Genomic DNA, 22,359 nt, shown 5'->3' on the forward strand with positions numbered 1-22,359 from the left:
GACGCCGAACCATACCAGACTCTTAACACATAAAATCTACACTTTGAATATTATGATCAATTTCTTGTTGTATAAGATTATGATTAATTACGATCACTTACAATCCCATTGATAGATGGGTTTTGCATGAAAAACCACCTTGACAAAGCCAACAAGATGTTTGTATCTTATGGGTTCAATCAACATAAATAATATATAATAAACCGGTTTTCTGACGGACCGACATTTACGCCGGTCTAGAAATATATATACACACACAAATTTCGTTTATATTTGCATCATCATCACCGATTAAGGCTTATAAAGCTTCTTTTTTCCCCTAAACATCGCTTTCCTCGAGATTGCTCTCTCTCTCTCTAGGGTTTCGATCTTCGTTAACTATTTTTTCGATTCCTCGGGATTCGATACGGTGTTAGTCTTCTCCTCCCTGATTTTCCGTCAATTTCGCCTCGATTCTCTCCATCACCCCTTCTGATCGGCTTCGTCTCGGGAGAAAAAGGTCGCATCTTTTCGTGATTCCCCGAGGTTCGTTTTCTGCCCTGGTTTCATGACCTTTAGTTCGATTGAGTGTAGCTTTTTAGCTGTTTCGATCTAAGCATTCCGAGGAAAGTTTCGTGATTTCGCGGGAAAATAATCTGTGTGGGCAAGTTTCTAAGTCATTGAAGCTTCTTCTTCTTCTTCCGCTGTTGTCTAAGATTACACTTGTAAAGTCCTTTCCTTTTTGCTCTGTTTCTGTAGGAGAAAGACTGATCCTTTTGATCCTTATGTAAGTGACTCTGATGTGTGGTGAGATCCGTTGCTATCTGTTTTGATGAGGAAGAAGCGGAAAGGTAGTGAAGCCGAAGGTTCGGAGGAGGATCTATCATGTGCAACTACTGCATCGCGATCATCCAACTTCAGGTCACACTTCTCACTAGAAGGTTACGCTAGACTCAAGAAGCGCTGCAAGGAGAATGACACCGTCGTCGACGAGGACTCTGTTGGTTCCTTCAAGAGACGCCTCGCCGGCGTCGCGACCGCACCTCCTTGCGGCGCGTCGTCTCTGGTTTCGTCGGGGAGAGGTTTGAAGAGGAAGATTGGTTGCATTGACGTTTCCACTCAGACTGGTAGGAAGAACAAGATTGACGATGACTATGTTTTGGGTCCTAACATTGGGAAAGGGAAGTTCGGGTCGGTTAGGATCTGTAGGTCGAAGAGTAACGGGATTGACTTTGCTTGTAAGACACTGAAGAAAGGGGAGGAGACTGTTCACAGGGAGGTTGAGATTATGCAGCATTTGTCTGGTCATCCTCGGGTTGTCACGTTGCATGCTGTGTATGAAGAGTCGGATTGTTTTCATCTTGTGATGGAGCTGTGTTCGGGAGGACGTTTGATTGATCAGATGGTTAAGGAGGGGAGGTACTCTGAGCAGCGTGCAGCTAATATATTCAAGGACCTCATGCTAGTTATCAATTATTGCCACGAGATGGGAGTTGTGCATAGAGATATCAAACCTGAGAACATTCTCCTCACAGCTGTTGGGAAGATTCAGCTCGCTGATTTTGGCCTCGCCATGAGAATTGCAAAAGGTAATTAGTATTATTCCGTAGTAATCTGTTGTTTAATTGAGCTGTGAAGGTTTTTACTTATCTGCTTGTTCAATGGCACAGGTCAGACATTGTCTGGATTGGCGGGAAGTCCTGCTTATGTAGCACCTGAAGTTCTTTCTGAAAGTTATTCAGAGAAAGTTGACGTTTGGAGTGCAGGAGTCCTCTTATACGCTCTCCTGTCCGGTGTACTCCCGTTTAAGGGAGACTCTTTGGATGCTATTTTCGAAGCAATCAAGAAAGTGAAGCTTGATTTCAACTCTGGAGTGTGGGAGTCCGTCTCCAAACCAGCTCGTGATCTATTGTCAAGAATGCTATCAAGGGACGAATCTGCCAGGATCACTGCGGATGAAGTGCTAAGTAAGCCTTTTAATCTCTTCCAGCTCCTTAACTTGCAGCACTGAGTTCTATATCTTCACTTGTGTGTTTCAGGGCATCCATGGATACTCTTTTACACTGACCGGACTCTCAAGACAATGTGCATCAAGTCGAAGCACAAGGGTCAAGCAGGATCTCCTCCCGGCCTTCAGCTTCGCAGTCCGATGAAGAAAACTGACGTAAACAGAGCTAACAGAGAGAAGAAGACAACATATGATGATTCACCGACTGATTCATTCTCCAACACAGAGGAGGAGGAGGAAGAAGATGAGAGCGGTGTGGTCGATGTGCTTGTGGTTGCAATCTCCAACGTGAGGATCTCAGAACCAAAGAGAAGCAGACTCTGTAGTCCCACGAACAGCCCCATCGAACAGCAACATTCTTCTAACTTGACCACGACTACTAATACACTCTGTCGAGCCTTCTGACAAAACCAGTTTCACACACTCGTCCAAGTCTCCAAGTCACATGGGTTTGTTTGTCCCTGATATGATATGATCTTAGTGACTCAGTATATCATATAAATCGTAATAGCTCTCTCTAATAGCTGGATATGATCTGATTCTGGTTTTTCCTTCTACGTTTTCTGACTTTATTGTACAGATCTTCATGTAAATAGAATACGCCATAAGTGTTTGATCCGTTTTTTGTATCGGAATTATCTGGTCATTTCGTTAACCGTGGCGGCAACAATCAATGAGTTTTTTTTCTTGTGGTCAATGTTGTTCACGTACATTTTCATAGTGCATATGTTCAAAAGGAATTATTATAATCTCTTCAGCTCTTATATTAATCTGAAATAAGAGCTGGCAATTAAGAAAGAATCGTCCGAAGGCTCATGATATTGACTTGTTCTTTTTCGGGACGCAGAGTCAGCTGCGAGCGACCAGAATTTAACAAACAAAACTTACTAGAAGATGGAACATGAAATTCTCAATGAGAACTACGAAAAATGTCTGTATATTGAGTTTAATCGGTGGATCAAAACACATAAGAATAACCTGCTCTGATATTGTATTAACTTATGAGAAAACAAGAGAAATGTATGAATTGTATTATGATACAATGAGTTGCATAAATTTATACAGTAGAGCTATCTATATGAATCAAACAATAAATGACAGGATCATATGATCCTTATGAAAATATATGATGGAGTGATTATTGTGATTGAGTGAATCATATAATTGATACTCTTTCTTTGATATCTATGATGCATAAACCCAATGTGTACATATTGTTTTTCACTTCTTCATTTTACAATCATGAATGGATGTGGCTTTAATTGTATTGGATATGTCATGTGTGTACACAACTAGGTATGTCATGACTAATCATGAAGTTTAGTAACCATCCTCTCCTTGCTGAGATAAGCTCTTTACTGAGTGACTTCAGTTGGTGATTCTATCAATTGATATGTTCGTAACCACATAAATATATTCAGAAATATTAAAAAATCATTTATTTGAAAACCCAATCAATACAAACTATTTTATTTTTATCTTTAATTTAAATATTAATTTGTAGGAGGAAAAGTATCGCTTTTTAGTTTTTGCTGGAACACTTAATCGAACATGAATCGACACAGGCTGCGACTTTCTTCACATCTGTAAATAGCACAAACAACAAAAATCAAAAAGACAAAAAGACAAAAAGACAACAATATATATGAAATTAATTAAAAGAATTCCATTGTATATAAATAAAATTTTCTTGACACAAATAATACCTAAGTATGACTTTTTAATAGCGCAGTAGTTTACCACTAAGCAATTAAAAGCAACACAATAATATACACATATATGATGAGTAAATTTTGATGAATTGTGGATTTTCGAGAAAAGCAAACTTACTTGGAATTTCCATAGTAGAAAGAGAAGCACATTGTTGCACAGCACAACCAAATTTACAGAAATCATTAGTTTCATCAATAGTTTTCTCCGAAAGAGGAGATGGAGATGGAGATGGAGATGGAGATGGTGATGGTGATGGTGATGGTGATGGTGATGGTGATGGTGATGGTGATGGAGGATGAAGACAGGCTTTAAGACATATAATTGGACACTTGAGAGACGCTGGAAACTTGTAAGTACTTTTGCACTCTTTAAGACAAGATGGATAACACTGAATAAAAGGGATTTTCTCAGCTTCTCTTTGACCTAAAGAACTTTTTTGAGCCTTTGTTTGATCTAAAAGGTTTCCCATCATCATAAGTATCATTATTGTCACTAACATGGTAACCTTTCTGCTCTTCATTTTTTTTTTGAGAGGGAATGAATTTTTTTTAATAGATGAAATTGTTTGTTAGTTGTGAATGTTGGTTGTGTTAACAAGGTTTATTTATATAGGGATAACTATTCATTTTAGGTAACATATTACACTACCATGATGTTTAGATCTTCAATTGCACATTTACAATCTGGAGATCTTTATATTTATTTCCAAAATCAAAATATTGTTTTTCCAAAATCAAAATATTGTTTTTCCAAAATCAAAATCTACATTAACATAAACATGTAAAAACCTTTGTTTTTTATCAACTTGGGGTATCCCAAGATCTATAGAAAAACTTATACTAATTTTTAATATGAAATGCAGTCCACGAACGAATCCTCTCTCCGGATATTTAAATGAAGTCGAAAGTGTTGCTCTATATCCTGTGATTGCATATGTTTAGTGTCGTTGAATTACTTCGAATATGGGTCACTTACCACACCAGAATCCGCCTACCATTATTAGCAGTGTTGTGCCAACAATTTGAGCTGCCATAAGCGAATTAAAATAAAATGCCTACACTTAGTTATAAATGTTTTGTAGTTAAGTCATAAAGTAGAACCAAATAAAAGCTAAATTACTTTTCAAACTAGTTTTTGTTTCAAAAAAAAAATTAATAAACTATTAAATTTAAAATTTTGAACCAGCACTATTAAAATAAATAAAACGAGTAGAACATTAATATTTTATGTGATACACATTAACAAATATAAAATAGCCAAATCAAACAATATTTTTATATAACAAAACCGATCTTTATTTATTTTACTGTATTTTGATAATAAAAAATGATTATATACTATTATGGTTGCTTAAGTATGACCAGTGTCGTGCTTAGAACAATCGGGGCCTAAGGCAAATATAATTCATTTTAACAAAACCAAATTCTACATAGATAATAATAATAACAACTAAATAATAATATAAGTAATATTAGTATAATAATAATATTTTAATATAAGTTGACAAATAAAACTGGGTTTTTGTTATTTCATAATTTGAAACTATTTTATGAAAAAATTATAAAAGCTTTAAATGGAAAGCATTATATGTTTTGTTATTAACAAAACCAAATTCTACATAGACAAAAAAGTTTTCAACATTAATTAAAACAGAAGTTAAAGCTCATGAAAACAAATGAGAATATAAATGGAGGTTTGGTTAATTAAAAACATATTTTCCGGTGACTATTATCATTTTATTTGTGTCATAAACTGTAAATTTGGGACCCCAAAATTAACAAATATGAGGAGGGACCTGAGGCCAATGCCTCAAAATCAAAAGCGTAGGCACACCTCTGAGTATGACCATAAGTATATACTGTATTCTTGTCTTCTTTCTAACTATCAGAAAACTTTTAACCTTTAAGCATTTCATTTATATTTTTGTTACTTGAGCTTAAATAGATGGAACTAGCTAGAAAAATATGCCCTTAATTGTTTCTAGAAAATTTGATGCCATAAGCCAATGTTTCAAAATTTAACACCGAGGCACGGCTCTGATTATTAGACCTGAGTTTTGTAAAAAATCTTTGTTTATCAAATACAGTTTACATACATGCATAAATGTATTTATTTTGTGCTGGATATTGTGCATATGGTTATTGAAATTACAATTTCAATATTTAAAATAATTTTAAGATACAAATTCGTTCATTCCTAAACAAATAAACAAATCATTAGTTTTCCCGTAAATTTTATTCTTTCATAATTGTTTTAAATTCATGGTTTTATGTTTATTTACAGTAAGTTTATAACTAGACTGGGTGAAACCGTGAGAGAGAGAATAGGCCAAGGCTTGGCTATGACTTAATCGAATCGAACCGAACTCAATCGAGTATTGAGAAAGTGTACCGATCGGTTTATTACAGGTAGAAAAAAAAATTGATTCCTTTTCGTGCGAGGGAACGAACAAAGGAAGCGCTCCAAGAGACTAAGACCACACGACACGATCTGAACAAAGCCTCCCGGAGCGACACGGTGGTGTGACTCAGTTCGAATGAGCTAGATCCGAGTTTCAATTTTTTTCTCCGTGTCAACAACCATGCTATCGATCTGATTATTGTTTGTTCCTTCTACCTATACTGACCTTGTTGTACAGATCTTCATGTAAATAGAATACGGCATAAGTGTTTGATCCGTTTTGTGTATCGGAATTATCTGGTCATTTCGTACCGTGGCGACAACAATCAATGAGTTTTCTTTTTGTGTTCAATGTTGGTCACGTACATTTTCATAGTGCTGTCTGCATATGTTCAAAAAAATTATAATAATCTCTTCAGCTCTTATATTAACCTGAAGAGACTATTACCATTGTTTTTTGAACATATGTAATGGATAACTCTTTGATTATTTTATTTCATTTTTTTTCTAAAATAAAAGTTTGCATTAACGTAAACATGTGTATGCTGTTTTTAGATGTATCTACTAAGTACACAAATTTACTTTTCTTCTTGTTGACGTCTCGTGAATTTGTTTAAGTTGAGTTAAATATATGTAATAGTGTTTAAAAATAATATATGTATTAGTGTCTACAAGAAAATAATTTCCGTATGTATTCTATAAATATCACTATTGTCATAAGAATCGCCACTTTTTGTATTTTTTTTTTATTTCTAAAGCTGATCAAGTTATTTTTGTTGTGCATATTTGTTTGTGGAAGGGTTGTCTTTTTTCATAAAGAAGAGGTCGTAGACTTGTAGTCTAATGGTAAAAATTAATTTGGGGCATGAGCGTAAACTCATTTGTTATGAGTTCCGGTTTTACTGGTAACAAAGTTGTTAATATTTGGTAAGTATATATTTGAATTTTGGTCCAGATAGGTAATATGATAGTCCGACGAAATGATCCAGTTACTTCTAATATTAGCAAGACATTCCAAATGCGGATCAAAGAATATGATAAAATATCTATTTTGTAGCACTAAATATAATATAAATAATATTGATACGAGATCAACCCATAGAGTATATAGAAAAAAACCGAGAAAACTTTACGTAGTAGTTATCATAGTCGACGACAAATTATGGTATAACTAAATTTGAACCCTCATGTCTGTACACATTTTTTTTAAAATAATATTTAAAATATAAAATAACTTATAAAGATATATATTTAATATCAATTTAATTTTACGTATATAATATTATTTTGAAAATTTTTATATTTGATGGAAATTGTTTTTGATGAAATTGTGCAAATCATATATTAATTTAGTATTTTTGTTAATTTATTTAAAAATCCAACATCATATTAATAGTTTAATTTTAAACATTAGTTGTATAAGAATTAATACAAAATTTTATTATTTTTTGGTTAGAAATTTTTATTCTCAAAATTTTTATATGTGACTAAATTAAATTATTTAATATTATATTTTAAAAATATTATTTTATTTAATATATTATATTTCGGTTTGGTGTTTTTATTCTTACTACAAAAATCAGACATAAATGTTACAACCAATAAACTATTATTAATTTTGTTTTATATAGAAATTTAATATGATAACTTAGGCTATACTATTTAATTTCAAAATTAATTACTGAAATATATAAAAGATTTGGTCTAGATTAAATATTATAAACAATCAAACGATAATTGCCTATTGGAAATATATTTGTCTTTTCTTAGGAATGTTGTTGTTTAGATATATATTGTTTTTGTTAGGAAAATATCATATATGAGTAAATTTAGGATGTTTAGTTAAGTTTATCATATATGATCAAACATAGACTTTTGTATGGCAGATAAAAAATAGAACCATAAATTAATAGATTAGATATCGTTTGGTGGTACGATAATTAACGAGAACTTATTTTATGATTTTATCCATGTATAATCCAATTTAGAGTTTATACCTTTTTGTAAATCTAGCCAAAAACCTTCAAAAATTTTGGGGGCCAAAGCCAATATTTCATTTGCCTATGCTCAGATCCGACCCTGAATCTAGCTGTATCCAGTATTACCAAAGTCCGACCAGTTTTTGAGGTGAGCAGCTCTCGCAATTAGAAGATGCATGCAACACACTTAGAAGATGAACATGATTTACAATGTTTAGTCTAACGAAAATGTACGTGTACGCAAAATACTAGGATATTGGAGGAAAAAATAAACCACAACGATGAAGTTCAGTTCCATTTTGTCGATTGATGATATTGATAAACTAACCATAATAACTTTCTTCTGATGAAATTTCAAATAATTAACAACAATCGTTATTGCAATAACATTAGATGGAAACGGGAAACACATTGGACAATCTACAAAAAATTTATTAAACACACCATTTTTATCATTTTTGACTCTTTGTTTCGGATCGATATTTTGTCAATATACTTGTTTGTAACACAATATAGTATCAAATCAATAAATCATTCTCCTTTGGATTTGAATACTTAATCGATACAAACCACTCCATGTTTATATCTTTTTATTAGACACTAGTTTACAAAGAACGAAAACAAATTAATGTGTAGGCTTTAGTTCTTGTTAGAGCACATATTTGAGCATGAATCCACACATACCGAAACTTTCTCTGCGTAATCTGCTCATAACAAAACAAAATTCCATAAGAAAGTTAATTAGGATAAAATTAACTCAAATGATTAAAAACTTCAAACATTCTAAGACATCTGCTTAATATACTCAGATCCACATGATTGAAGTGTATATAAACACAAGAATATAAAACTTACCCTTATCTTCAATCGAGGAGGATGGAACACAACGATTGGTAGCACATCCAAGTCTGCAAAAATAATCAGTCTGGTCTATTTCCTGAAGATCTGGCTCAGAAGGTTTTATACAAATCGCGAGACACGTGAAAGGACATGTCACACTTAATCCGTTTGCACGACAACCCGATATACAACCTTGGCAACATTCTTGAAAACCCATAGCCTCTGTGTCGACCAAAAGGCTCCCCATTATCACCACTAACATCGCGATTATTTTGTTCTCCATATTTTCTTGTTGATAATAAAAATCTTTATACAAAGAATATTATCAAAATTGACTGAAAGTGTTCGTTGAGTATGAATGTTGGTTGGTGTAACTAGGTTACAAGGGTTTGTATATATAGACTGTGTTGTATTTTTGTGTTAACTATAGTCAACATTTTCATATTTAGTAATAAATTAGTTTTGATATGCTATGGTATAATAATATTGTAGGTAATTAATCCTAGTCAATGCACTTAGAATATTGGGATTTCTGACGTTACACATTCTAGATATGGTTATAATCTATTTTTATGATACTAAGTTATGCATAAACCTAACGTGTATATATTGTTTTTCACTTCTTCATTTTACAATCATAAATGGACCTCGCTTTAATTGAATAGGTATGTCATGAGTCATGACTAGTTATGACGTTCAGTAACCATCCTCTCCAGGGCCAGGCTTGAGTACAAGCTCATCAAGTATTAGCTTGAGGGCCGGTATTGTTAAAAACGTTTAGGGACGAATTACATCGAATGTCAGTTAGTTCAGATGGTAAAATTTGCTTGTTAAATTTCATAGGGTGCTGACTGCTGAGTTCCTAACTTTTGTGCATCGTATTTGCCGTTCTATCGGTTGATATTTTTGTAACCACATAAATATCAGACTAATAAATAATCACTTATTTGAAAACCCAATCAATACAAACTATATTGGGTAGTCGTCAACTTCCACTTTATAGTATTTTTACTACCATGATGTATAATTCTTCAATTGGACATTTACAATCTGGCGATCTCTGTATTCCTTGTTTACTGTTGAGTACTGATAGCTTTATACTTAAGTCTTGTAAACACTCTGAGGGAAACAAAAGGTTTTAGCTGACTCGGTTATGTTATCCGGTTTGGAGTAATCGAGTTAGTTAGAGTCTTGGTTAATTCCGGTTTTGTACATCCTTAAATATAAAAGGATAGTTCAGAGTTGGTTAGCGTCTGTAACAGAATAGTGAGCTCGGGTCGTCGTCTTCGTGAGAGAGTCTTGTTCAGAGAGTTCGAGTCAGTGATCTAGTGGATTTGCTGGGTTGTTTCTAGCTCCAGTGAGTAATCTCTGCACATCGCAGGATAACACTGGGGAAACAAAAAACTCTTGTGTCGATTTATCGCTTTTTCTTGATTGTCAAGATCCAAACGAGTGATTGAGAGATCGAGAGATCGAGTTTCCGCGTAACAAGTGGTATCAGAGCCTCGGCTGTTAAGATCTGGGGAGGTTCCGATGACGACGAAGAAGATTCGGGCGGAGGTGGAGCTGTTCAACGGAGAAGGCGACTTCTCGCTTTGGACGATCCGTATGATGGCTCACTTCGGATTTTCTGGCTTGAAGGAGGTGGTTCTCAGTGATAACTTCGAGATCGAGGTTCCTCTAACGAAGGAAGAAGGAAAGAAAGTTTCGGATGATGATGACGATGAATCTGGTGGTTCGCAAACAAAGATGATCTTAGATTCGATCAAATTGGAGAAAGATGAGCGAGCAAAAGATATGATAATCTTGAATATCAGCAATCAGGTACTGCGAAAGGTCAAGCATTTTACTACTGAAGCATCGATGTGGTCACTGCTTGAAAAGTCATACATGTCGAAGTCATTGCCGAATCGGATCTTCGTTCAGTCTCAATTCTACACTTTTAAGTGTGATAGCTCAAAGACCATTGAGGTAAATTCTGATGAGTTTCTCAAGATTGTGGCCGAGATGAGCAGCCTGAATTTCAGTGTGACTGATGAGATTCAAGCGATTGTGTTCTTGAATTCTCTTCCCATGAGTTATGATCAACTCAAACATACTCTGAAGTATGGGAAAGACTCATTAACACTTGAAGAGGTCTGCTCTGCAGCGAGGTCCAGGCAGCGTGAGGTGAAGGAGATGAGCAAAACTGAGAAAGACTCAGGTTCAATCCTGTACACAGATGATAGAGGAAGAAGCTCTAGAAGAGACTCGCGTGGAAGCAATAGACCACAGAGTAAGTCAAATGGGAGAAAGATTGTGTGTTGGTACTGTAAGAAGGAAGGACATTTGAAGAAGGATTGTTATGCCAGAAAGCGAAGCATGGAAGTGATAACGATGGAGAGGCGGCTGTGGTCATTGAGAAGCTGGAGACAGGTGATGTTCTGAATGTATCAGTGGATAACTCAAGAGAAGAGTGGGTCATTGACTCAGGGTGTACTCACCATATGACTTGCAGAAGAGATTGGTTTGTGGAGTTCTCAGAAGAAGGCTCCAGTAAGATTCTTTTGGGTGATTATCACACGGTTGAAACGCTTGGTATTGGATCAATCAGTGTCAACACTCATGGAGGCTCAGTCAAAATTCTGAATAATGTTCGATATGTACCAACACTCAGGAGGAATCTCATCTCAACCGGGACTTTGGATAAACTTGGTTTTACTCACTCAGGTGCTGAAGGTAAAATCAAGTTCCTCAAGAAAGGAAAGCTAGCGCTACAAGGCATATTGAGAAATGGTCTATACATACTGGATGGTGAGACAGTGACAAAGGAGATTTGTCACGTAGAAGGCTCTAAGTCTAAAGTGTCGGTCTGGCATAGTAGACTCGGACATATGAGTTACAAGAACATGCAGGTTCTTGTGAAGGAAGGGTTTCTAAAGAAAAGAGATATTGGAAAAGAAACTTTTTGTGAACATTGCGCTGTTGGAAAGGCTAAGCGTGTAAGTTTTGAAGCTGGTAGACATGAAACTAGAAACGCATTCGAGTACATTCACGCTGACCTATGGGGTTCTCCGCATGTTGAGTCATCTATGTCTGGAAGCCAGTACTTCTTATCACTAATTGATGATCACTCAAGGAAGGTATGGCTCTGTTTCCTCAAGACTAAAGACGAGACTTTCTTGAATTTCTGTGAATGGAAGAAGCTTGTTGAGAATCAGGTTGATAAGAAAGTGAAGTACTTGAGGACAAATAACGGTCTTGAGTTCTGCAACAATGCTTTCAATGATTTCTGTAAGAAACATGGAATCACTAGGCATCGAACCTGCACTTACACGCCTCAACAAAACGGCGTGGCAGAACGTATGAATCGGACATTAATGGAGACGGTCAGATGTCTATTAAAAGAGTCTGGGCTTGATGAGAAATTTTGGGCAGAGGCTGCAGCTATCTCAGCATATATGGTAAACAGGTCTCCATCATCAAGCATTGGTTTTAAAACTCCAGAAGAAGTGTGGTTAAACAAGAGACCGGGATACAAACATATGAGGAAGTTTGGATGTGTGGCTTTCTTATATGTAAATCAAGGTAAGCTTCAGCCTAGAGCTTTAAAAGGGATCTTTATTGGTTACCCTATAGGAACCAAAGGCTACAAGGTCTGGATGATGGAAGGTGATCAGTGTGTGGTAAGCAGAAATGTGAAATTTCAGGAGGATCTGATGTATAAAGATGCATTGAAAATGTGGGATGTAGTGAAAGAGAATCAAAGTGATGCTAATCCGTCTACAGATGTTAAAAGATTGGAAGCCTACAGTGCGAGCACATTGGAACCTGAACGTGCCGTTCAACGTGGAGTAACTGTGGTTGACTCAGAGAAGGCCAGTGAAGATGAGACAGAAGGAAACCTTAATGCATCTGCCAGATCAAGCCTGTCAAACTATCAACTGGCTAGAGACAGACCAAGAATACATGTGGTACCTCCAATCATACTTAATGATTATGATTGTTCAGAGGAAGAAATAGCTTTTGCCTTATATATCGCAGAAGTGGTGAACATAGAAGAACCACATGATCTTACAGAAGCGAAGGCTAGCAGAGACTGGATCAAGTGGAACGCAGCCACTGATGATGAGATGGATTCTCTCAGACGTAATGAGCCGTGGATTCTAGTTGACAAGCCAGTTAACAGGAAGATTATTAGCTGCAGGTGGTTGTTTAAGATAAAGCCAGGCGTAGAAGGCGTTGAGCCTGAAAGGCATAAGGTGAGACTAGTGGCTAGAGGGTTCACACAGAAGGAGGGGATTGACTATCAAGAAGTATTTGCTCCTGTGGTTAAGCATGTTTCCATTAGGATGCTTCTGTCGTTAGTGGTGAATCAAAATCTTGAGTTGGAACAGATGGATGTTAAAACGGCTTTCCTTCATGGAAATTTGGAGGAGGATCTGTACATGTATCAGCCTGAAGGGTATGAGGTCAAAGGAAAGGAACATCAAGTGTGTCTACTGAAAAAATCTTTATATGGTCTGAAGCAGTTTCCACGACAGTGGAACAAAAGATTTGATCAGTTCATGAAGGATCAAGGCTTCAGTAGAAGTGAACATGATATGTGTGTTTACACGAAGGAGGTGTCTCAGGGTGATCATCTATACCTACTACTCTACGTTGACGACATGCTTATTGCAGCAAAGAAGATGACTGATATCAAGATACTGAAAGATCAGCTCAGCAACACTTTTGAAATGAAGGATTTGGGAGCTGCGAGGCGTATTTTGGGTATGGACATTATAAGAGATAGGAAGAATGGGAGTCTCAGGTTGTCACAGTCTGTGTATCTAAAGAAAGTAGTTGATAACTTCAGAATGTCAGAAGCAAAGAGTACTCAAACTCCCATTGGCGCTCATTTCAAACTATCTGCAGTTAAGGATGAGAGTGAGTGCGTTGATACGGAGGTTACACCTTATTGTTCAGCTGTGGGTAGCATTATGTATGCTATGGTTGGAACTAGGCCAGACTTAGCTCATGGTATGGTTTGGTGAGTCGCTACATGAGTAAGCCAGGGAAGCTACATTGGGAAGCTGTTCAGTGGCTATTGAAGTATATTAAAGGGTCTCAGGATCTTCAGTTGGCATATACAAAAGCGAAGGAGTTGGAGATACAGGGCTATTGCGACTCAGACTTTGCTGGTGATTTGGATAAGAAGCGATCAACATCTGGATATGTCTTCACTTTTGGAGGAAACATGATTAGTTGGAAGTCAAGTCTTCAGTCAGTTGTGGCATTGTCTACAACCGAAGCTGAGTTCATGGCGATTACTGAAGCCGTGAAAGAGTCTATTTGGCTAAAAGGGTTGCTAGAAGATTTTGGTTTCAGTCATGGAGCAGTCAAGATTTGGTGTGATTCTCAGAGTGCAATCAATCTGTCCAAGAACAATGTCTTTCACAAGAGGACGAAGCATGTGGCGAGAAAGTTCTATTTTGTGAGAGATATCATTGAAAGTGGTGAAGTAGATATACAGAAGATCCATACAAACCAGAATCCGGCTGATATATTGACAAAAGGTGTACCTGTGAGCAAGTTCAAGTCAGCATTAGACTTGCTCAGAGTCCTCAAAGCCTGAATTGGCCGAGGCACTAGCTAGAGGTGTAAATCCAGAAGGTGAATCCACGGGGAAGAGATCATGACTTGTGTTGAAGGTGGAGTTTAAGGAGTCTCAGAGTTGCAGTATTTCATCTAAGGTGGAGATTGTTGAGTATTGATAGCTTTATACTTAAGTCTTGTAAACACTCTGAGGGAAACAAAAGGTTTTAGCTGACTCGGTTATGTTATCCGGTTTGGCGTAATCGAGTTAGTTAGAGTCTTGGTTAATTCCGGTTTTGTACATCCTTAAATATAAAAGGATAAGTCAGAGTTGGTTAGCGTCTGTAACAGAATAGTGAGCTCGGGTTCTCGTCTTCGTGAGAGAGTCTTGTTCAGAGAGTTCGAGTCAGTGATCTAGTGGATTTGCTGGATTGATTCTAGCTCCAGTGAGTAATCTCTGCACATCGCAGGATAACACTGGATAAAAAAAAAACTCTTGTGTCGATTTATCGCTTTTTCTTGATTGTCAAGATCCAAACGAGTGATTGAGAGATCGAGTTTCCGCGTAACATTTACAAAATCAGAATATACATAAACATAAATGTGTACAAACCATTGTTAGTTTACATACACGTATGAATGTAAATTATGTGTGCTGGATATTGTGCATATGGTTATTGAAATTACAAATTCAATATTTTAAGTACTGTTAAGATATACAAATTCCTTCATTCTAAAACAAATACTCAATTAGTCTTTTCGTAAATTTTATGTTATATCATAATTGTTTTAAAATCGTGGTTTTATCTACCGTAATCCTCTGGTTATTATTTACGAAGTGAATTTTTAAATTATGCTGACATGTCATCTGCATAGACACATTCACTAAAAAAGCATGACATGACGCAATAAGATATATGACATTGCTTATGAAAAAACGACATGAATGATTTCATTTAATGCTGATTTATATTTTTTGTAATCTTCTTAGAATATGGTAGTAAATTATACATCATCATTAAATAAAATATATTAAAATATGACATTAAATAATATAGTAGTATAAATATAATAAAAAATTTAAATTTTCGAAATATTATTTATTTCTTTTTTTAATTATACAACTTTAGTACCAAAAACATTTTCCAATTTTTCTACAATTTTCTTAAAAATATTATTTTTGATATCTTTAGTTTCTTTTATATATCTACAAATTTTAGAATTTTTTTTAGTTTTACTTTATTATACAATTTTTATACCAAAATTTTCAATTAATTTCATACAAGTTGATTTAATATATACAAAAAGAAATAGATTAAAAATCTATCTAAGATTAAAATTTTAAAAACATGTATATATATACAGTAGAACCTCTATAAATTAATAATTTTGGGACTTTGAAAATTTATTAATTTATAGAGATATTAATTTACAAAATGTTTCATTTTTTAGTTTTTTATTTATTTATAAGATTTACTATATATACATTAATAAAAATTTAGAAATATTTGAATTTTATATTGTTTTATTATATTACTTGTTTTTGTGTTTTTATGTTTCATATAACTTATATGTGGTTTTTCGATATGATTTTACTAAATATTATCAAAATATATTGAAATGTTAAGAAATAATAATTTATAGAGATTATTAATTTAGTTTGTACTTATATGAAATGTATATATAGATATATTATTAATTTATGATTTTAATGAGACCATATATTTACATAGAATTTTCTAAAAAAATATTTGATTATTATTTTATCTATTTGTGTCATATTTTGAACATGCTCAAATCAGGACTGAAAAAATTATTAATTTATAGAGATTATTAATTTATCTAGTATTAATTTATAGAGATTTTACTGTATGTATCTATTTTTAAATATAATTTAAAATTAAAAAATTGCTCGATTTATCTTAATTTATGTTCAACTAAATCAAAATTTATTTTAAAATATGGGTAAGAATATAATAAAGTTTAAAATAATAATAAAATTTTAGTTTTAAATATAATTTAAATTTTTTTAAAAAAAAATTGCTGCACATGATGCAGTAAAAACACTTAGTTAAGTGTATAACTAGATAAGGTGAAACGTCAAAGAATTGGTCAAGTCTGGGATATGAATTAACTGAACCGAACCGATCGGGATTCAATCGAGTGTTGAGAAAGTATACCGATCGGTTTATTACATGTAGGAAAAAAAAATTGATCTTTTCGTTTCTTGTTGAGTGAGTGAACGAACGAAGAAGGCAAATCCACGACACGATCTTGAAACACGCCTCCCCGGAGCGACTCGGTCGTGTGACTCAGTCCGAGTGAGTTAGATCCGAGTTTCAATCCAGCAGCCATGATATCGATGGACATGAATTCGATGGCTGCTTCGATCGGCGTATCGGTCGCCGTCCTCCGCTTCCTCCAATGCTTCGTCGCCATGATCCCCGTCTCCTTCTTCTGGCGAATCGTTCCGAGTCGACTCGGCAAGCACATCTACGCCGCCGCTTCAGGCGTATTCCTCTCTTACCTCTCCTTCGGCTTCTCCTCAAATCTCCACTTCCTCGTTCCGATGACGATCGGATACGCTTCCATGGCGATGTATCGACCCAAGTGTGGAATCATCAGTTTCTTCCTCGGCTTCGCTTATCTCATCGGCTGGTAATGGTTTGTTTTATTTGATAAAGATTCTTCCTTTAGCATGACCCTGATGATGCAATCTCGTGATTTTGTTGTAGTCATGTGTTTTACATGAGTGGTGATGCGTGGAAAGAAGGTGGCATCGACTCCACTGGTAAATAAAGATCCTTCCTTTTTTGGCCTTTTTTGTATGCTCTTCTTGTGAGCTGAAAGTTGTGATTTTTATTGTACATTAGGAGCGTTAATGGTGTTAACGCTGAAGGTTATCTCATGTGCGGTTAATTACAATGATGGGATGTTGAAGGAGGAAGGCTTACGTGAAGCTCAGAAGAAGAACAGACTGATCGAGATGCCGTCTTTGATCGAGTACTTTGGTTACTGTCTCTGTTGCGGTAGCCATTTCGCTGGTCCTGTTTACGAAATGAAAGATTATCTCCAATGGACAGAGGGAACAGGAGTAAGCTTCTTCTTCTTCTTGAATCTTGACTACTCACTCTCTGTCAGAATCTTTGGTTTGTGAACTTTTGTGCTTTGTCTAGATTTGGGATAGTTCCGAGAAAAGAAAGCAGCCATCGCCTTATTTAGCTACACTGCGAGCTATCTTCCAAGCTGGGATTTGCATGGCTCTGTATCTCTATCTAGTCCCTCAGTTCCCGTTGACTCGGTTCACTGAACCAGTGTACCAAGAATGGGGGTTTTGGAAGAAGTTTGGTTACCAGTACATGGCGGGACAGACGGCTCGCTGGAAGTATTACTTCATCTGGTCGATCTCGGAGGCTTCTATTATCATCTCTGGTTTGGGTTTCAGTGGCTGGACTGATGATGCTTCGCCAAAACCCAAATGGGACCGTGCCAAGAACGTGGACATCCTCGGTGTAGAACTTGCTAAGAGCGCGGTTCAGATTCCGCTTGTGTGGAACATACAAGTCAGCACCTGGCTCCGTCACTGTAAGTATATGTTTAAAGAGTGAATCTTACATGAGAGAGAGAGAGAGAGACTATCCACTTATTGGCATTGTTTAAAATACAGACGTGTATGAGAGACTTGTGAAGAGTGGGAAGAAAGCAGGTTTCTTTCAGTTACTAGGTACACAAACCGTCAGTGCGGTTTGGCATGTGAGTTCTTTCTTCATCTATTCTCTTGATTCCAATGATGGTAAGAACTAATGAACAGCATGTAATGCGACTTGCAGGGACTGTATCCTGGTTACATGATGTTCTTTGTTCAATCAGCTTTGATGATTGCTGGCTCAAGAGGTTAGTGTCACTCTCTTTCTCTAGGTGGCATCTCTTCTTCTTCTTCTTCTTCTTCTTTGATCTACATTCTGCTTTCTTTTGCAGTTATTTACCGATGGCAACAAGCTATCAGTCCGAAACTAGCAATCCTGAGAAGTATCATGGTGTTCATCAACTTTCTTTACACCGTCTTGGTTCTCAACTACTCAGCCGTTGGTTTCATGGTGATAAAACTAACCTTTTTCTCTGTTGTTACACTTTTGTATCCCTCTGACGCCATTTGTTTCTTTCTTTTAATCGCCATCTCTCAGGTTTTAAGCTTGCACGAAACGCTCACTGCCTACGGGAGCGTATATTACATTGGAACAATCATACCTGTTGGATTGATTCTCCTCAGCTACGTGGTTCCTGCGAAGCCCTCTCGGCCAAAGCCACGTAAAGAGGAATAATATGTTGTCTTCTTATTCTGTAACATTGGAAACAAACCGGTCCGGTTCTTGTTTCTCTCTGGGCTTATGATACAGATTTTATTTTCGTTTATTTTTGATGTATTTGTGATTCTTATAAATCTGGGTTTTCCATAGTTCTTTTTACAGATATAGGATCTTCAATTATATATAGAATTAAGTATAAACTAGATTTTGACCCGCGCTTTGAAAGCGCGGATTTTTTTTTTTTTTTTTTTTCAATTGACAAATATTTAGTAAATGTCATATTTCATATATTTGTGTTTTATTTTATAAAAGACTTAAACTTTTTATTTTTCTTTATCGTGTTTCATTTTAAATGACTATTTATATTTAAAAAATTAAATTTTATTTCTTTAATGAATTAAGTTGGTATAACTCTGATAAATTAATTTTATTATGTGGTTAATATTTTTAATAAAAAAAATTATATACTTTTAATAAAGATTTATACTTTTCAATGAAAAAAATTTAATTTTTTTATGACTGCTTAAATTATATTAAGAAAAAAAAAGTAAGAATGGTTGAAAAAAATTATTTGAACTTTGACTCAATGGCCCAAAGGAAAAAAAAATGTGAGAATTGGATCTGATTTCTTAATCGGCCCAAATGGCACAAGAGAGATCTGATGTGGACAGTGGGCTGAATCAAAAAAAAAGGGCCCAATATAGATGTGTTATTAATATTAGTTGATTGCCCTTAATGAAACATGCAATGTTAGTAAAGAAAATACATGCTAAGGTAAAATGGACAATAGAATCCTGCTTTAATAGTATAGATATGTGAATAACGTGAAAACATAGTGCGAGTATTATTTATTCATCGTGTACCATAAAGATTGCCAAATAAGTCTTCCAGGAGATATTGTGGCCTACAAAAGAAACTTTTGGCTTATTCATTTAGTTTTGATATTGGTAATGTACTATACCTTCTGTTATACTATAAGAGATGCCACACGTAAATATGGAAGACATATTAATTAGCAAATCGCAACTATATTACCATGCCATTTATTATTGTTTTCATTTAACCACCATTCATTTTGTGCTGAGTTCTAAAATTTAAAACGCCAGACGGCAGACGCCATAAGAACATAACTTACAACCTACCCGTTTTCCTTCGATTCTAAGATTTTGAAATGCTGTTAAATGTTAACTCATCCTGGATTTCTAATACAGTAGCTTGCTTTTCAGCGACTTATAATTTATTTAACGTTACTGTTTGTATTGCTGTCTGCAGATATACATAATACAGTACATCGGATGATCTTTTGATTAAGTAGTAATCCAAAAAAATATGTTTTATATTTCTTCCGTTTCGAAAAGATAGATATTTTTTTAAAAAAAATTGTTTCACAAAAATATTTATTTTATGCTTTCTATGAAAAGATTGTAAATTTAAAATAAAGTTAATTGATTTTATTGAAGTACTATTAGTTAAAAGATATTGAAAATTAAAAATTGCAGAAAACGATACATTTATTATACTGATTTAATGTGTTTTCTTAGCACGCGTGAAAATGTTGGCAAATCTATGTTTCAGAGAAAACAGTAAGTTTAGTAAAATATTAATACACGGGATTGACATATAATTGGCTACAAATGCATATTAAAATGTTCACCTAACATACTTCAGACAAAAATTGGCTAGAGAGAAGATTAATGAAGGACACGCGCATGTGACACTCACGAGACAGCTTGAAGCCTTAATTTAATTGGCCTACATGCCTTCTTGTCTGTAAAGCTTAACACTTTCTGCTATTGTTTATATATTTTTATTTCAACATTTTCTGGTGTATTATCATCCATATTTAACATATAAGGTCATCGTCATCGGGTTGTTCAAAAAAAAAAAGGTCATCGTCATCAAACTCGTCACTCATCATTCTACTAATTCGAATACAAGTTTTGAGTGAGTCCATAATTAATTAGGAATTATAGTACATTGTAAATTTCACATGCCCTACACTCTTGTAAGTAGTTATTTATTATTACACAGAACTGTTTGTAACTGAGAAAATACACAAAACCACATTAAAAATTAGTAAAGAATAATAACTGAAAGTCCCTATAAAAAATTAAAATAAACCTTAAGTATATAGGTTTATATTTCACATTAGCTGAAATTTACAGATCTTAAAGTATTTTGAGTGATAAAATAAAGGATAAATCAATTGGCACATGTTATGCGTAGTTTGTAACATCGTACTTAGGAATAGTTCCCACGGAAATCCCACGTGTTACTCACAGCTAATTTACTTAATATGGAAAAGGGTCACGTGTTCCATATCCGCAAAACAAATATAGAAAGAATATCTTTTTTTTTATTTGAGATATTTGTGGTCCAATGTGCTGGCCCCAACTCCCAGATTTAATTATTATGCTTGATCAAAGATTCCAAGAGTTATAAACCACGCTAATCTCTTATTTTAGCACATAGTTTATGTGCCTTTAATTAGACGGAAACTAAACAAATTGCTATAACTTTTCTTTCAAGACGATTTTCACTCATATAAAAAAAAAAGTAAATTATATAAAATGTACATGTGTCGTTAAAAAATGTATGTGCGCGAGTTTTTAACAAAAATAAATAGATTATTTTTTGCCAAACTAATAGATTATGTCTATTAAATAGCAGCCAACTAAATTAACCAGGTGAGTGTTTGTAATTTTAATTACATATTTCATCCGCCATTTGCTTACCATTTTAACTTTTCTAAATTACCAGCTTGAGCCTATTCTAAATTTATACTGAATAACAAATATTAGATGTAATTTTCAGTCAATCTTGCAAAAACAACACTGATAAAATAATTTAGTTTATTTCTTCTTGATAATCAGAATTATATAATTACCTACTGGATTCGAACATATTGACAAATTAAGTTCCATGTGTTATAGCTATAGAAAACAACGATATTTAAACAAAAAGTTTTTCAATTTTTGCATAATTAACAAAAAACAAATAAGGACTAATGTTTCTGCCTATTATTATACTAATGGCGACTTTTAAAAAATTGATATTTGCGTGTACAATCTACAAATACTAAAAAAATGCTGCATAACTAAAGTTTAAATTTTTTTAGTAAAGTTGGTAAAATGTCCTAAATGATTAGTAACCTTTACTAAATTAGATTTTAAAACTTTAAAATCGGTGGTATTAATAGCGGTTTTTTCGAAGTAAACCTTGCATAATATTCAATTTATAAATTACTCCCTCCGTTTTAGATTACTTGTCGTTTTAGACTTCGACACACAGATTAAAAAAAAAATTAATTTTGTATATTTACTAGATAAAAACGTTATTACCAATACACCTAACCATATCTCAACTAATTAAAAAATAGATTAAAATATAAAATCATTCAATTTTGCATTAAAATGATAAAACGACACTTATTTTGAAACAAAATTTTTTTTCTACAACGACGAGTAATCTGAAACGGAGGGAGTACTGTATAACTAAAAAAAATCAAATTAGGCCTTTTTATTAATAGAGTAAGAGGGTCCCAGAACGGTATGGTTATAATGGGATCAAGCTAACA

At 34.5% G+C, this 22,359-nt stretch overlaps 3 protein-coding genes across 3 annotated transcripts; 2 read left to right on the forward strand and 1 right to left on the reverse strand.

Annotated features, from left to right (window-relative positions):
• Nucleotides 1-282: 282 nt before the first annotated feature.
• Nucleotides 283-2,684, forward strand: LOC106296197 (serine/threonine-protein kinase PEPKR2-like). Its single transcript, XM_013732278.1, has 4 exons — nucleotides 283-525; nucleotides 739-1,568; nucleotides 1,650-1,946; nucleotides 2,019-2,684. Exons 2-4 carry the CDS (start codon nucleotides 812-814, stop codon nucleotides 2,390-2,392), a joined length of 1,428 nt encoding a protein of 475 aa, XP_013587732.1. The 5' UTR covers nucleotides 283-525; nucleotides 739-811; the 3' UTR covers nucleotides 2,393-2,684.
• An 805-nt stretch (nucleotides 2,685-3,489) lies between these two features.
• Nucleotides 3,490-4,224, reverse strand: LOC106294260 (thionin-like protein 2). Its single transcript, XM_013729828.1, has 2 exons — nucleotides 3,818-4,224; nucleotides 3,490-3,571 (listed from the first exon to the last, which is right to left on the reverse strand). Exons 1-2 carry the CDS (start codon nucleotides 4,218-4,220, stop codon nucleotides 3,510-3,512), a joined length of 465 nt encoding a protein of 154 aa, XP_013585282.1. The 5' UTR covers nucleotides 4,221-4,224; the 3' UTR covers nucleotides 3,490-3,509.
• Nucleotides 4,225-16,692: 12,468 nt separating this feature from the next.
• On the forward strand, nucleotides 16,693-18,945 carry LOC106343142 (lysophospholipid acyltransferase 1). The gene is made up of 8 exons (XM_013782278.1): nucleotides 16,693-17,133; nucleotides 17,211-17,266; nucleotides 17,349-17,569; nucleotides 17,652-18,060; nucleotides 18,143-18,228; nucleotides 18,306-18,369; nucleotides 18,454-18,572; nucleotides 18,660-18,945. Exons 1-8 carry the CDS (start codon nucleotides 16,829-16,831, stop codon nucleotides 18,795-18,797), a joined length of 1,398 nt encoding a protein of 465 aa, XP_013637732.1. The 5' UTR covers nucleotides 16,693-16,828; the 3' UTR covers nucleotides 18,798-18,945.
• Nucleotides 18,946-22,359: the final 3,414 nt, after the last annotated feature.

This window comes from Brassica oleracea, chromosome C5, assembly GCF_000695525.1.
Source record: "Brassica oleracea var. oleracea cultivar TO1000 chromosome C5, BOL, whole genome shotgun sequence".
In the NCBI taxonomy this organism is placed as follows: domain Eukaryota; kingdom Viridiplantae; phylum Streptophyta; class Magnoliopsida; order Brassicales; family Brassicaceae; genus Brassica; species Brassica oleracea.